The sequence below is a fragment of the Rhamphochromis sp. 'chilingali' genome, assembly GCF_963969265.1.
Source record: "Rhamphochromis sp. 'chilingali' genome assembly, chromosome: 2".
In the NCBI taxonomy this organism is placed as follows: Eukaryota; Metazoa; Chordata; class Actinopteri; order Cichliformes; family Cichlidae; genus Rhamphochromis; species Rhamphochromis sp. 'chilingali'.
In genome coordinates this window covers 7,394,312-7,409,781 of record NC_137930.1, presented here as the reverse complement: position 1 = coordinate 7,409,781, position 15,470 = coordinate 7,394,312, and the positions used below count along the sequence as shown (strand labels likewise).

At 37.6% G+C, this 15,470-nt stretch overlaps 1 protein-coding gene across 1 annotated transcript in view; it reads right to left on the bottom strand.

Moving 5' to 3' along the window:
• The window catches only part of slc4a5b (solute carrier family 4 member 5b), a 43,286-nt gene that overhangs the window by 15,559 nt on the left and 12,257 nt on the right, over nucleotides 1-15,470 (bottom strand). The window contains exons 7-18 of the mRNA XM_080868957.1: nucleotides 11,276-11,433; nucleotides 11,099-11,186; nucleotides 10,861-11,019; nucleotides 10,406-10,527; nucleotides 10,144-10,318; nucleotides 9,931-10,064; nucleotides 9,661-9,841; nucleotides 9,160-9,250; nucleotides 5,672-5,730; nucleotides 2,972-3,163; nucleotides 2,004-2,117; nucleotides 1,583-1,696 (exon numbers count right to left, since the gene is read on the bottom strand). Coding sequence (XP_080725083.1) covers nucleotides 1,583-1,696; nucleotides 2,004-2,117; nucleotides 2,972-3,163; nucleotides 5,672-5,730; nucleotides 9,160-9,250; nucleotides 9,661-9,841; nucleotides 9,931-10,064; nucleotides 10,144-10,318; nucleotides 10,406-10,527; nucleotides 10,861-11,019; nucleotides 11,099-11,186; nucleotides 11,276-11,433 — 1,587 coding nt within the window. The remainder of the gene's footprint in view (nucleotides 1-1,582; nucleotides 1,697-2,003; nucleotides 2,118-2,971; nucleotides 3,164-5,671; nucleotides 5,731-9,159; nucleotides 9,251-9,660; nucleotides 9,842-9,930; nucleotides 10,065-10,143; nucleotides 10,319-10,405; nucleotides 10,528-10,860; nucleotides 11,020-11,098; nucleotides 11,187-11,275; nucleotides 11,434-15,470) is intronic.

Here is a 15,470-nt window from a genome sequence, read left to right as displayed (position 1 = left end):
CATAACAAAGGAAGGATTCGGGGTCACCTGATCCCCTGCTAATAATAAGCTTTGTCAAAAAGAAAAGTTTTAAGCCTAAACTTAAAAGCAGAAAGTGTGTCTGCACATCATTAATAGTGGGCCAATGACTACCTTCTAAGAGACAGCCTCCAGTATGGCTTAAATACCTGGAACTCGTCACCTTTCAGTTTTAAAACTGAAGAAGCCTGTGAGTTGAAACATATTCCAAAAGCTTAAAGTCCAATTTTCTTAGCCTACCATGAGTTGGATGAATGAGAACCTACATAAACATATTTTCCACCAACTTGTTCAATCTATCCTACAAAGCATTAAGACTAAAGCTAAAATGGGGTTTACATTGCAAGGCATATCTAATAAAGTGTCCAGTGAATGTAAACCTGAAATGGTTCCCTTTAAAGAGCTATACATAGGTGGCGATATTGGAAGCATAATTCATATCATGTTAGAAGTATAAAAACTTCCAATATGATAACAACAATATAACAGCAACTACATTAAAAGTTATTTTCTAACCATTGCTAGCATGCACCCAGAATTAAGGAGGGAAAAAACCTGAAATTAAACACATATATATGTCTTAGGGACAGTATTCAAGATATCATTTTCAGACTTTGTGTAATGGTCAATACCAGTAACAGTTTGAGCTGATTTAACTTAGGTGAAAATTGGGTCAAGGACACAGCACATGTGGAAATCAGTAAAAATGTTATATAAACCTCTATTTTATGGTTTTTAAAATTCACATTAATATACTAGGCCTCAGTGGACATGAGTACCATTTGATGCAGAGCACTATTTGATCTTCACAGTTAAGGCTCAAGATCGAAGTTGATACTGGGAGAAAAAAAATTCAAGGAAACATTGAGTAATTTTTTATATGAAACGGCATGGAGAGCGATGTATTTCTATTTTTTCTATGCGATGACCTATGACATCAGAATAATGCCATGAAGTTTTGCAAAAATCACACACTGCATGGTAAATGGTAAATAGACTGGTTCTTATCTTGTACTTTTTTACTCTACCTGAGCATTCAAAGTGCTTTATACAACAATGTACTTTAGACTGCTTTCAGTATATATTAAAATATCAATTTTTTACAGCTTGTAGAAGCCAACGATTTTAGCCAATTCTGGTCCAAACATATAGGTAAAGATAACAAAATATAAAGTCAGGGTCCCACAAATTAGGGGAAAAGCCTAAGTTTCCATTGAATCACTTCCAAACTTTAAAGATAAACATAAACATTTTCTTTTTGAGCTCTTCAAAAACTTTTTTCTTTTCCAATACAACATTATGACTTCATAATGACACAAAGAGATGAATATACTGCAAAAGATTTCCATATTGTTCTGACATCAGCAAAAATGATCTACGAAAGCAATGTCATAATTGGGGATTTCCACATTACCAATGCTGACATCAATATAAGTTTTAGTATAGCTCTTGCTGCTTGGGGAGAGTTGGGCTCATTGAGTGCTCTTGTTAGAAGTATAATTATTCTTTGAAGTGACAGAATATATATATATATTTTTTAAAAATTTTGTGAAAAATCAAATACCTTGAACTCTGTTGGCACGATAAGTTTGGGTGTGTCTAACCCCATCAGCATATCGAGACCCACAAAGGACATGATTGACATGAAGATGGCAAAGTCACTGATTAGCTTCCTCAGCTATAGGTCAGCCCATATACAATCACACAGGACAAAAGAAGGGCAAAGACAAATGTGCACAGTAAAAGTGATGACGGGAGACATACGTTTAAGTATAAGAAAGTGGTAGATACATGAGGAAAGCAAGACAGTGAAAAGAGAAAAGAGATTATTTACTCAGTTAAAGTGTAAAATTGATCAATCCACACACTCCAAATCCTGTTTAGATGCGTAAACAACTACATTGCTGAGGAAAGAATTGAGTGGCCAGCAGTGTCCTAAGAACAAGGTCTGACAAGATGAGAGAGGTATTTAGGAAAGGGTGGACCTTGAGTTCAGTGGGTACGTGCAGTTTGGGTGTGTCCAGCGCCAACAGACAATCCAACCCACAGAAGACCAGGATAGAAATGATGATGGCAAAATCACTGATCAGTGTGCGAAGCTGGAGCACATACGTGGAAAGCAGTGGAGGGGGGGGGAACAACATGGAGAGAACATTCTGGTAAACATATGGAAGTGTAAGGTTGGTTGTCTGGATAACGAGCACATACTGTGTAGGTGAAGTTTTAAAGTAAAACACTGGCAATATTCTACATTTCTAATGAGTATATTTAGATGGACTACGTAAGTAAGTAGACAAAGTACATATGCCATGCCAGAAATCTCTTGGCAGACGTTTGGATGTCTTCTTCTATGATGGCATTTGTCTTTGCCTATTAGGCACTTCCCTTGATGTGTCATTTTATTGAGAACAATTTAACACTCACTCTAAATCTTGTGAGAAATTGAAAGTGCTTCTGTTTATAGTAGCCAAACAATACCTTAAAGCTAGCTTTATGTGTTCAAATCATTATTTCTCATCTGTTCCATAGTCTCATTGGTATTTAGGTGTTGCTCTTCATTTTCATCATGCAACATTACAGAAGTATACAAGTTTGGATGTTTTCAGTCCTCTGTGAAGCCTAAGTGCTTGCATGAAAACTGAAAACTGAACCATTCAGATGCTAAAATAGCTAAACAAGCAGATCATCCCACTTAAAGAGGCTCTAAAACTAGCCTTTTAGTCTAAGTGACTATTATTGTAAAAATGAGTTTTACAATAGCCTACGGTACTTGGTAGATCTTTTTGACCTTAAAAGGAACATCACCAGCGTTGTTCTTTAAATGCCACTACTTTGATGCTGTAATTATAGGCATAACATCAAATTAAAGGAAACCAGCATTTCACATGCAGGAATTAAAGGCAGCCTGGGAGAGTTTTCTTCCTGCAGTTATTGAGTATAAGGATTTGCTTACCTTTGTTGGGAAGTAGCGGCTAAACTTGAACTTCTTAAGAGACACTGTCATGGAGTAGGTGCCAAAGAAGAGGATGAAGGACATGAGGGCCAGGTCAGGAACATACTTACAGGAGTTCCCCACCAGCATACCACCATACTTGACACATTCTTTCTTACTCAGCTGACTCCAGTCCAGATCTGTTAAGTTAAACTAAAAACGACAACGGCAGAAGGAGAAGCAAAAGTAGAGAATCGAAGGGATGAGGAAGGAAGAAGCATAGCAGAGAAGGGAAAATTGATGGATAGGTAGCGGAGTGGAGAAAAAGCAGACACAAGAAAGAGAAAAAAAACCAAGCAATAACAAAAGAAAAAAACACAACACATATAACTGAAAGCCACAGTGCTTTCTGATGGCTGGATTAACGCCGCTGTCTTGGCCCATATTTATCAAGCAAGTGGACTCAATTATAGGAATCACACTGAACTTCATTTTGGACCTTTACATTATTTTTTTAAAATGTTGCCACATAGGAGAAAGCATTGTATCCCAGCTTTATGAAATTTAGAGTTGCAAATTAAAAATCATGATGGAATTTGTATGCTTTTCCTGCTGCTTTCTGAGGAATAGACTAACACTTTTAAATAACGCTTAATGGCATTATACAGTTTTTTAAAAGCTGTATAATAATCAGAGTAGCCATCAGAAAAATCTGCTTGAAAAACAATGCTTGACTTCCAGCCAGCCGAGGTCACCTGCAGTCAGTATCAGTACACTGAATCTGAGTATTTAAACACTCTAAAATAACCATCTTTAAACACAAGTCAGCTAAAGCTATTCATTTGATGTAGGTTAATAACAGAGCAAAATTTCATCATCATTCATCCAAGAATTGTGAAGCTTTGAGGATCTAATCACACACTATCATTGTTCAATACAGGATGTCCAGCTCTCTGCACAAGTTTATGAGTAGCTGGGCCCAGGGGGAGAGTGCGTACGCTACATGGCGTGTGCTAACAGCCATATATAATCCTGTGAAGTGCAGCAATCTCTTCACTCAGAGGATTGCAAATCTGCAAACCGGCTCTATTTCATGTTGTCTCTGACAACAGAGGGGGAACCCTCCAGCCACTGACCATGCTGGAGATGTTGATGCGAGCCAAAACCGAATCAGAGGACAAGTTTCTGGGAGTTAACAGCTTGCGTGATAGGCAGCTTGCAGGACAACAGCTTGAAGCACAGCTTAACAGTGGTCATCAAGCAAGCCTCAGTTTCAACTGTGAAGAGTAGACTTCGAGCTCAGGTTTGACAGGATGAGCTGCAGCAAGAAAGCCATTGGTAAAAAGTCAGAATAAGACAAAGAGGCTTTCCTGGGACATGAAACATCGCCATTGGACTACTGAAGACTGGAAGAAGGTATTATGGACTGATCAATCAAAATTCATCAGTCTGTATATATGTATGTATCACTCTTACAGTAACAACCCCAAAACTCTTTAGTAGTAGTATCTGCCATCTGTAGGGGAACTTTACTGGTCATATTTTTTTTCTCTTGTGAATATAGAGCAAAATATAACAGTTCATGTTTTTGCCTTTTAACACTAATGAATGCTATGAGTGTCATTCAGGAGGTTGTCCACTATCTAAGATTGTCATTAAAACTGTGGCTGTTCCTGTCTACATCGCAATCTCTCTGTGTAATATACTTACGATGAAAAGTTGTTTAGTCTCAGCCATAAAATTCCTGTATGACTATGACATGTAGTATAAAAGGAGGTACAGTTTTAGATCTGGTAAAATAGAGTTATACTGGCCAGCATAGCATTTTGTGGCTGGAAAAAAAAGAGACATCTAGGTGTAGCTTCTAAAGTCTAAAAATTAAAGCCAAAGTTGAAGTGTCTTAAGCCTCAGCAGTTCTTTCTAATAGCCAGGTGAGGAGTCAATGAAAAAAACAGATTTTGGTTTCCTTAATTCTCTAATGTCAGTAAACACTTTAGAGTGAGTTAATGGACTCCATTTCAAGTTGTTTTGAATACAATGTGATATTCATTTTTAAAATTATGATCCTTAGGAGTGTCCAGAAGGATGGTGAAATGGGTGGGCCTTCCTTGACAGTTAGTGACAGGTTGCTACTGATTGAGCATGCACTGTCCAGAGCCTCCCCTCACTCCAGTGAAGAGCAAAGATTGCAACACAAACAACATTTAATTAAAACTTGGCTTTGCAAATCAATGTGAGATATTTTAGTAACAACATAGAGTTTATGCACACAACATCATAATTCTAAATGCATTAAATATAAACCATTTTGTCTGAAAAAAAGCCAAAGCAATTTGTTAAAAATGGATGACAGCCATTTTTTCTAAATCAAAAGGGTTCAGTTTTGTTTAGTAAATGACAAGAAAAGATAAATGAAAATTAATTATGATTAAAATTAAATTAAATTAGGATTCATTACATAATTTAAGAAAGCTGAAAAAGTGTTTAAAGTTGGCGCAGCTAAAGAATTATTGTCCCAGGCTAACTTCCTTCACTAAAATGCTTGATAAATAGGGGCCTCAATTACTTCACTTAGTCTTTAGTTCAAATTTGTTCATATCATACCATGTGCAGATCAAAACAGCCAAATAAACTGAGATACAAATTATTTTCACCAATGGGAATAATGAAAATTCATGAAAGTGACGCTAATGTAACTCTTTGTGGTCTTCTGTCACTTACCAGCAGAGTCATATTATCATCTGCAAGTGGAGCTGAAGCATTCAAGCCCAGTGCAGGTGCTGAAGAGGAAAAGGCATAAGTTGAAGAAGAGAAAGAAAAAAAGAATGAATGATGGATAATATAAAATGTAAAGCTTTACGTAATAGTGTTAATAATGCAATATAACTTTCTATATCCCAGTTCAATCACAATTTTTTCATTATATTGGAATGTTTACAAGAGATATTTAGATGTGTACTCACTTTTTTAGTGAGCATTCAAATATGAAGCAGAAACAAAAGTACACAAAATCATGACAGAGTACAAACTAAACACATGCTTCTTATGCAATCAAATATGTCCATCAGGAACACAGACAACCAAACATGTTTTAATATTAGACAAAGATAAAATAAATAAATACAAATACAGTTTTTAAAATGATGATTTCATTCCTTAAGGAAAAAAATATCCAAACCTACCTGATACAATGTGAACTTAAATCTGATTTAGATGCTTTGGATTCAGATCCAGAGCCATAAGAAAGATTCTCTGGCAGTTATTGCAAATGCTTGATGGCACTTCTTGCTGCCAAGGTAGCACAACCAGTTATGAGGGGGCAATTACTTTTTCACGGATGATATTGATTAATCTTTTTTGCCTTAGCATGTGAAATAATCATTTAAGAACTGCATTTACTCAGGTTATCTTTGTCTAATGTTAAAATTTGTTTGATGATCTGAAACATGCAACAGTGACAAATAGGGGAAAAAAGTACAAATGAAATCAGGAAGGGAGCAAATAGTTTTTCACAGTATCCTAATATTTTCTTTGCAATGCATTTAAAAAGGTAGAGGGACTTCCTAAGTCTATTAATGATGCTAAAAAGTAACTTAATTAAATGTATCCAAAATTGATTCCAAACACCTTACATACACACTGTATAAATACATGGACAAAAATACACATTGCCTACAGGGGCTGCTCGAAAACCCATACAACAAAGCTCTTGGTGCACTGTGCTGATGTTAACTGAAGGAGAAGGAAGGAGTTTAGGACGCTGCAGTCAGTGCTGGGAACTATTATTTAATGTGAACTGCACCTATGACCACACTCTGTAAATGTACATGGTTTGTCACTTTATGTCAGATTTGCTGTGGTTTCTAAATGCTTCCACTTTGCAATAAATATAATTTATAGATGATATTGGATATTCCACGATCATCTATAAATGATTATGAAATTTATTCTTGGAAAGGATGAAATTTCACAGGCTGAATTGTTGTGCCAGTGGCATCCTGTTATAGTACTATCCAGAGGTGTGGACTCGAGTCACATGACTTGGACTCGAGTCAGACTCGAGTCATTAATTTTATGACTTTAGACTTGACTTGAAAAAATGTTCTAAGACTTGTGACTTGACTTGGACTTTTACACCAATGACTTGGGACTTGAATTGGACTTGAACCGGTTTACTTGAAAAGACTTGATATTTTACCCCAAATATAAAATTTAACATGCATATTATATAGAGATTGAAAATGTGATGTCATTCACGGGTAGAACCGCAAAGGATTCTGGGAACTCGTGGCAAGCGGTACTAGCGCACGCAGGCTTTCAATTGAAATCAGTCACACAGCGATAAAAAGAAACACAAAAATGTCAAGAAGCTGTTGTATTATTAACTGCAATAGCCGGTCGCATGACAGCCACGGGATGGCCTGGATTGCAGCCATTCAAAGATCAAATATAACGTCCCAGAACACTCCAGCTCACAGGTTAGTCTGCTCCAAGCATTTACACGAAGGTCAGTCTGCTGTTGTAGTTAATGCGTCATTTTTCATAACATAATTGGTGATATAGGTTACAAGCAAGTCTGGCGCTGAACAGAAATTGTCGCGCTATGCTCCTTTATTTATTGTGCATAAATAGTGAATTGTCCTGACACAATATGGCGTTTCGCTTCTGTTATTATGGTACATTGACAAAAACATATACTTTTATTCACAGGATAAAACAGGTTTTTTGTATCACTAATTGCCCAGTACGATTACAGCATACAATATTATTGTCACTGCTACATTTCTGTGATGCTACCAGAAATTATTTCCACTACTAATTAATTACCGTTGAGCTCAAAGGTCCTATTAATAAACGGTTAACGAATGTGTATTTATGAAGACGATTTGTGAGACTGGTAAACTTATGATACGTACGATGGTCTTTACTTTCTACACGGTGCATTTCAAGGTCCTGCACCCATCCGTCCGTAAACTGTACCTGGGCTTGTTGCAGTGACCGGAAGTTACTAAACTTCATGAGTGTATGCACTCACTCCAAGAACCGTATGATTATAAATATGCATATAAATATGCTAAGATGAGATAGCTGACTTCATCTAACTAGCAAATGTTTTCCAGGCTACGTTGGTGATGCAGTTTTTTTTTAAAAATGATATTTAAAAAAAAATATCATTTATTTATGTATGATATTTTTGTCATGCGATTTTAAAGCCGGTCCTACAACCGCATCCAAGAATAACATGCAGCTTATCTCAGAACTGTCGGTGAAAATTATTCTTGGAGCTAGGTTTAATTGAGCTGCATTTTAAAGAGGTGCAATTTCACAATTTGTGTATATTTTCTACGTTCACTATTTTGTCATGTGTTGAGAAAAACACAGATTTAAAAATTACATGGTCTAATATTTACATTTAGCATAACTGCAACATGCTTTTTTTCGTTTTTTTTTTAAAGACTCGAAAGGACTTGAAATTCAAAATTTCAGACTTGTGACTTTACTTGGACTTTTACACCAGTGACTTGAGACTCGACTCTGACTTGCCTGACATTACTTGAGACTTGACTTGAGACTTGAGGATAAAGACTTGAGACTTACTTGAGACTTGCAAAACAATGACTTGGTCCCACCTCTGGTACTATCCCCAAATTCAGTGAACTCATTAGAACAACCCAGAGCCAGGCAGACTGCATGGCTAGGTCCCTGATTTTATACACCTGTGGCAATGGGACCAAAAACAACTGGATTCAAAAACTAAGGGATGTGATCTGATACTTGTGGCCATTAAGTGTGTGTCACATAGTAATAATAATAAATTTTATTTGTGGGCCACCATACAAAGCATAGAAGACATCATCTTCTATGTTTTGTACGACATCATCTCATTGCTCGCCCCTTTTCCATACTGACATGGAAAGACCAATATCAATCTCCTGGGGATTTATGATATAATTAGATATATCAACATACAATAAAAGGAGCTCAGAATTGCAAATGGAGTGGAAGCAGGAAGAAACAGGTAACCCTCTATATTTCCGGAGTTCAAAGACACACCAATCAAATCCGCTGATGCTCATGTATTAACAAGCTCATTTCTGTAATCTGAACCTGGTCATTGCCATGTCCACCCCACCCCAACAATAACAGAAAATAAAATTAAATAAAATATTAACATAAAATAATTAAAAAAAAATAGTTTGAAGACTCACCCTGGTCTGGAGCGATGCATTCACACTTATAAGCTGTAATGTAATCAGGTTTGAAGCCACGGTTGATTGGGTAATATTTAAAGGCTCCGACCTGCGAAGAACAAACCATTTTTCTCTTTGTGTAACACCTAAATTCCCATCGCCATTTTTTTTCCTTGCACAAGATATTTTTGCACAAATGTATATTCTTCTACACAGAAGATTGGATTATAACTTGTATGCATAAAATAATAATTTTTATGCACAAGATCATCTGTTTTCCTGTAAGAAACTTATCTTGTGAGATTTTTTTTTCCTACAAGATAATTATCTAGTGTGTGCCAGATTTTTTTTTTTCAATGTCAGCTTACTGGACTTTATGGGCAGTGTACTATGGTGCATCATAAGTGTTGTGTCTCTGTTGTGTGAAATGTTTGCAGAGTGTACGATAAAAGGAGATGTAAGGATAAAAGCAAAAAACATTGGATGCTTAACCATATTAGATTAAAAAATATTACCTACCATCTTCTTGATTGCATCAGAAATGAATATAAAAGAAATGAGGCTGGAGAAACCCTCCTCTGTGAATCGGGTCATATATTTGATGATGTAGCTAGCATCTGAAAAAACCAGTAAAAAACACTGCAGACACGAGTGAAGGCCAATCCACAGACGAAGCTCCATATAGTCCACATCATTGTTTCTGTATTGACAATGATATAAGGTAGAGATGTTTATGTTTACGTTTGTTTTTTTTTATATAGAATTCAACTGTGTTCTAGTGCATCTTACTTGCTGAACTCATAAAGCAGTTTTTCAAAGATGAGAATGGGCCCAGTTGAGCTCAAAATGATGAGAGGCTGTCCTCCAAACAAGCAAAAGACACTTCCTGCTAAAGCAGTGCCAAGAAAACTCTCCATCACTCCCTATGAGAAAAATAGGGAACAGATAATAATATGTCATGTTTTGTGCTATGTGCTATGTATTACTTTGGACCTCTCTGACCTGGTAATTGTCAGTAGCATCCCCTAGTAGTCCTCCAAAGGTGATAGCATTGGTAATGCAGCCTAGGTAGATGAATAGCACAGCAGAGATGGACTGGATATGGAAACCATCATAAATATCACTGCAATACCATGGGATCTTCCTTTTGATATCCAGCCATAATCCACCACCAATCCTGTTTAAACAGAGTAGGGTGCTCATTTAGAAATGCAGAATTAAACATACTGTAACTGGAGTGGTATAATCCTTTTCAGTTATATACCTCCCAGTGAATTTCAGCTCCTCTCCCAACTCATGTGGGGCTGGAAGCTCCTCATCTTCACCTCCAGCTGCTCCGCCAGCTAAACCATTCACCTGACCCAGCTCATTCAAGTTCAGCACTGACTTTCTGGGATAAATGCGATAGAGGAAGCAGGTTTTAATTCAACTCTGGAATGTTAAATCTCCAGTTTTGACATACTGTCATTATACATATTATTTTTTTAAAGTCCATTATGGTTTTTAATGTACAAATAATAAAGCTGCTTTATCTAAAGAAAGAGCTTTGAGAGAACATGAAGAAGAGGACATTCCTAACATGCACCAGATCACTGGCACCCAATCTAGGATTAGGGGTATTGTTTGGACTGGTTAGCAACCGTCCTATTTGGCATTTAGCTAAAATATAACCCAACAGTAATATATCTGAGATCAAAATTAAAACGTTATTAAAAGCACATGCCTCGTTTCTGCAGATGGAACCTTTTTGGGTGGTTCAATACGGATCTTGGGGTCCCATTCTCCTGGAGGAAGGACAATCACTTCATCCAGAAACTCATCAACACCTGCAATCAAGTCTTCACGGTCCCTTGCCTTATAGGCAACATCGCTAAACAACTGAAAAAAAGAAAAAGAGATAACTCATAAAATATATTTGATGCATGCATATCCTGTTGGGTTAGTGCTAGTCACTTACATCATCCACCATGAGTGTAGCAATAGCTCTGCCAATCTCGTTGTAGGATTTGGTTTTGCCATGAGGACCCAGAAGAATGAAGAGAAATCTGCCAGAGGGGGAACAGAGGGGGGAAATGTTGATAAATTGATCAATTCAAAGACACACCCAGCTGACAGTGAAGCTGAAAGGACCTACCTGGTTGGTACAGGAACTTCAGTAAGCCCCCCCAGAGTTGTAGCTTGAGCCAAGCGTACAAAGGAGACAAAGGGTTTATCCAGAAAATCAACTTCACCAATCAGGACATTGGATGCTTCAGCATCACGAGGTATCTTCTTCATGAACTTATTCTTAAGCTGTCAAACAAAAGATTAATGCAAAGAAATGAAACCTTTGGGATAAATGCAGGAGTGTAATTTGTGTTTCAACATAGCTGACATTTTATAGTTGCTTATGCATATCATAATCAGCTTGCTTAATCATGTCTGTCAGTAGCTAATCAGGTCGCATGAGCTAAGTTAAACAAAATGCAACAGCAGCTGGACAACAACAAAGCTCAAAAAACGTTCTTATTGACTTCTTTTTTATTGAGGGAACTCCTCAGTAAAACATTTTGGCAGATAGTGTCCTGTGGTCCTCCTGCAATGATATTTCTTGGGACAGATTTGAACAAGTAATATGATAATATGGTACACAGATGTAAACATTCAGGATCTATAGAGGCTGAGTCCTAGAGTTTCCTCTATCCCCTTGAGCATTTACCATTTTCACTTGAGACAACACCAATAAGAAGATGATGATGGAGAATGAAAAGTACTTTATCTGTCCCAAATGTTGGAAAATAACAATGTTACAGCACCAAAAAAAAAATATCAAAAAACAACTTAGCTCAAAAAAATTAATAATATCACAAAATAAAAATAGCTCAGGGAGGTAGAAAAAACACTACAGAAGGAGCTCAACTGAACAAAATACAAAAAAGTGAAGCATTAAATCAAAATCTAAATATAATACAATAAGGAGCTTAAAATAAATGCAGAAATTTTGGTATGAGATTGTAAAACCTTTTCTATCTGGCCTTGTGACAGCATTGTGGATACATAAAATTTGGACTTTATATGGATACAGAGGATAGTCAGAATCCACTGATAAAATCATCCACAGCCATTCACCACAGCCACACTCATTTGGATTACTTCTGCATCAGCTGATGAAGGAATTCTAAACTGTGTGTTGGCTTAAACTAAATTCCACCAGCAGCAGCATTGAAAAGTTTCTTGGGAAGTAACATAGATGCATTGCCATGGCTAATAGTTAAAATTAAGAGAAGTTTTCCTTCAGAGTAACGTGTCCTGAACTAGACCAGATTTAGATTGGTATAACCCCTTCACATTTCTATAGCATGCGCATAAAATTAAACTCACCGTGGTCCTAATTAGCGTATTACTGTTCGAGTGCCTCACATTCCCTATGATGATCGCTGGAACAGCTCAAGCACTGAAACCCTGTTGTTTACTCTTCTTTCTCTGTGATTACAGTAATTTATTCTAAAGCAGAAACACTTGGTCTTGGAATGATGTTGCTTAAACTAAAATCTCTTCATAATCTGCTAATGCTGCTCCTAACTTCTTGACACTAAGAAACTATAAACGACACATTTCAAAGCCACGTCACACATTCCAGAGTTTTAGTTGCCTTTGGCAGTCATACTGTACACAGTTCACTTATTATTCTCCTTCTTTCAGTTGTTATGGTGTTGTAGAGGGGTTTGGTTAAGCTCAGCTGCAGGAGGTAATATTAGTTTGAGTCATTCAGGGAAAAGGTCAGAGAAAGGGAGTCTAGTTAGTACATGTGGTTTGTCTGGCCTAATCACGCTCTAATTGTGCAGTAGTGTACTGGAATGCACAGCCTTAAGAAAGACACACAGAAAGGTAGCAAAAACATGACTTGTCTGCTTCATCTGAGCAAAACAGCCAAGTTAAACTTGTAGTTACTTTACCTGAGCTTCTACAGGCTGGGTGTCTTAAAACTTGCATAGCCTGCCTTATTTTCTTGTTGTTTCAATAACTATGTTATCTCTGACAATTCTTGAGTACACTCTGCTTTGTCCTAAACAGAAAGCATGCCCAGCAGACACATCTGTACCAGTGCTGACATGTGGAAATATCTCTTATATTAAGTAGCCACACTTTGCTTTGTTGACAGTGCTACAAACCCTTTGCCTTCTCTCAATGAGCTTCATGATGTAGTCACCTGAAATGGTTTTCATTTTACAGGGTTGCCTTGTCAGGGTTCAGAATCAAAATCATGAATCATGAATTATGTGGGTTACAGTTGCTCCAAGACAGTAACAGTAACAGACTAAATTGATTAAATAATACAATATATTACAAAGTTTACAAAATATAAGAGATAGCTCTAATATACAGGGAGTGCAGAATTATTAGGCAAATGAGTATTTTGTCCACATCATCCTCTTCATGCATGTTGTCTTACTCCAAGCTGTATAGGCTCGAAAGCCTACTACCAATTAAGCATATTAGGTGATGTGCATCTCTGTAATGAGAAGGGGTGTGGTCTAATGACATCAACACCCTATATCAGGTGTGCATAATTATTAGGCAACTTCCTTTCCTTTGGCAAAATGGGTAAAAAGAAGGACTTGACAGGCTCAGAAAAGTCAAAAATAGTGAGATATCTTGCAGAGGGATGCAGCAGTCTCAAAATTGCAAAGCTTCTGAAGCGTGATCATCAAACAATCAAGCGTTTCATTCAAAATAGTCAACAGGGTCGCAAGAAGCGTGTGGAAAAACCAAGGCGCAAAATAACTGCCCATGAACTGAGAAAAGTCAAGCGTGCAGCTGCCAAGATGCCACTTGCCACCAGTTTGGCCATATTTCAGAGCTGCAACATCACTGGAGTGCCCAAAAGCACAAGGTGTGCAATACTCAGAGACATGGCCAAGGTAAGAAAGGCTGAAAGACGACCACCACTGAACAAGACACACAAGCTGAAACGTCAAGACTGGGCCAAGAAATATCTCAAGACTGATTTTTCTAAGGTTTTATGGACTGATGAAATGAGAGTGAGTCTTGATGGGCCAGATGGATGGGCCCGTGGCTGGATTGGTAAAGGGCAGAGAGCTCCAGTCCGACTCAGACACCTGCAAGGTGGAGGTGGAGTACTGGTTTGGGCTGGTATCATCAAAGATGAGCTTGTGGGGCCTTTTCGGGTTGAGGATGGAGTCAAGCTCAACTCCCAGTCCTACTGCCAGTTTCTGGAAGACACCTTCTTCAAGCAGTGGTACAGGAAGAAGTCTGCATCCTTCAAGAAAAACATGATTTTCATGCAGGACAATGCTCCATCACACGCGTCCAAGTACTCCACAGCGTGGCTGGCAAGAAAGGGTATAAAAGAAGAAAAACTAATGACATGGCCTCCTTGTTCACCTGATCTGAACCCCATTGAGAACCTGTGGTCCATCATCAAATGTGAGATTTACAAGGAGGGAAAACAGTACACCTCTCTGAACAGTGTCTGGGAGGCTGTGGTTGCTGCTGCACGCAATGTTGATGGTGAACAGATCAAAACACTGACAGAATCCATGGATGGCAGGCTTTTGAGTGTCCTTGCAAAGAAAGGTGGCTATATTGGTCGCTGATTTGTTTTTGTTTTGTTTTTGAATGTCAGAAACGTATATTTGTGAATGTGGAGATGTTATATTGGTTTCACTGGTAAAAATAAATAATTGAAATGGGTATATATTTGTTTTTTGTTAAGCTGCCTAATAATTATGCACAGTAATAGTCACCTGCACACACAGATATCCCCCTAAAATAGCTAAAACTAACAACAAACTAAAAACTACTTCCAAAAACATTCAGCTTTGATATTAATGAGTTTTTTGGGTTCATTGAGAACATGGTTGTTGTTCAATAATAAAATTATTCCTCAAAAATACAACTTGCCTAATAATTCTGCACTCCCTGTATATACAAGCAGCTCAATTTAAATATCAAGAATATTACAGAGGTGAAATATATATTATTGACATTTAACTCTAACCTGTTTCATTTTACTGTAGCGCATCTGCAAAAGGGTGTAACTACTGCAGTGCGTGCTGAGCATTAGATGGCGGAGATGTGCAGGGAGATAGCCACAGGCAGGAATGACTTCCTGTGTCATTCAGTGGTGCATTTGGGTAATCTCAGTTTCTCACCGAATGTGCTCCTGTGACTGGCCAGCACGTCATGGAGTAGGTGGGAGGTATTATCCAGCATTGTCCTTATTGAACAACATCATGGATTGGACAACAGCCGCCTCTCCAACACCACCCTAAGGGAGTACAGCTCTGTCCCCACAACATTACTGGCCTTGCGAATCAGTTTATTGA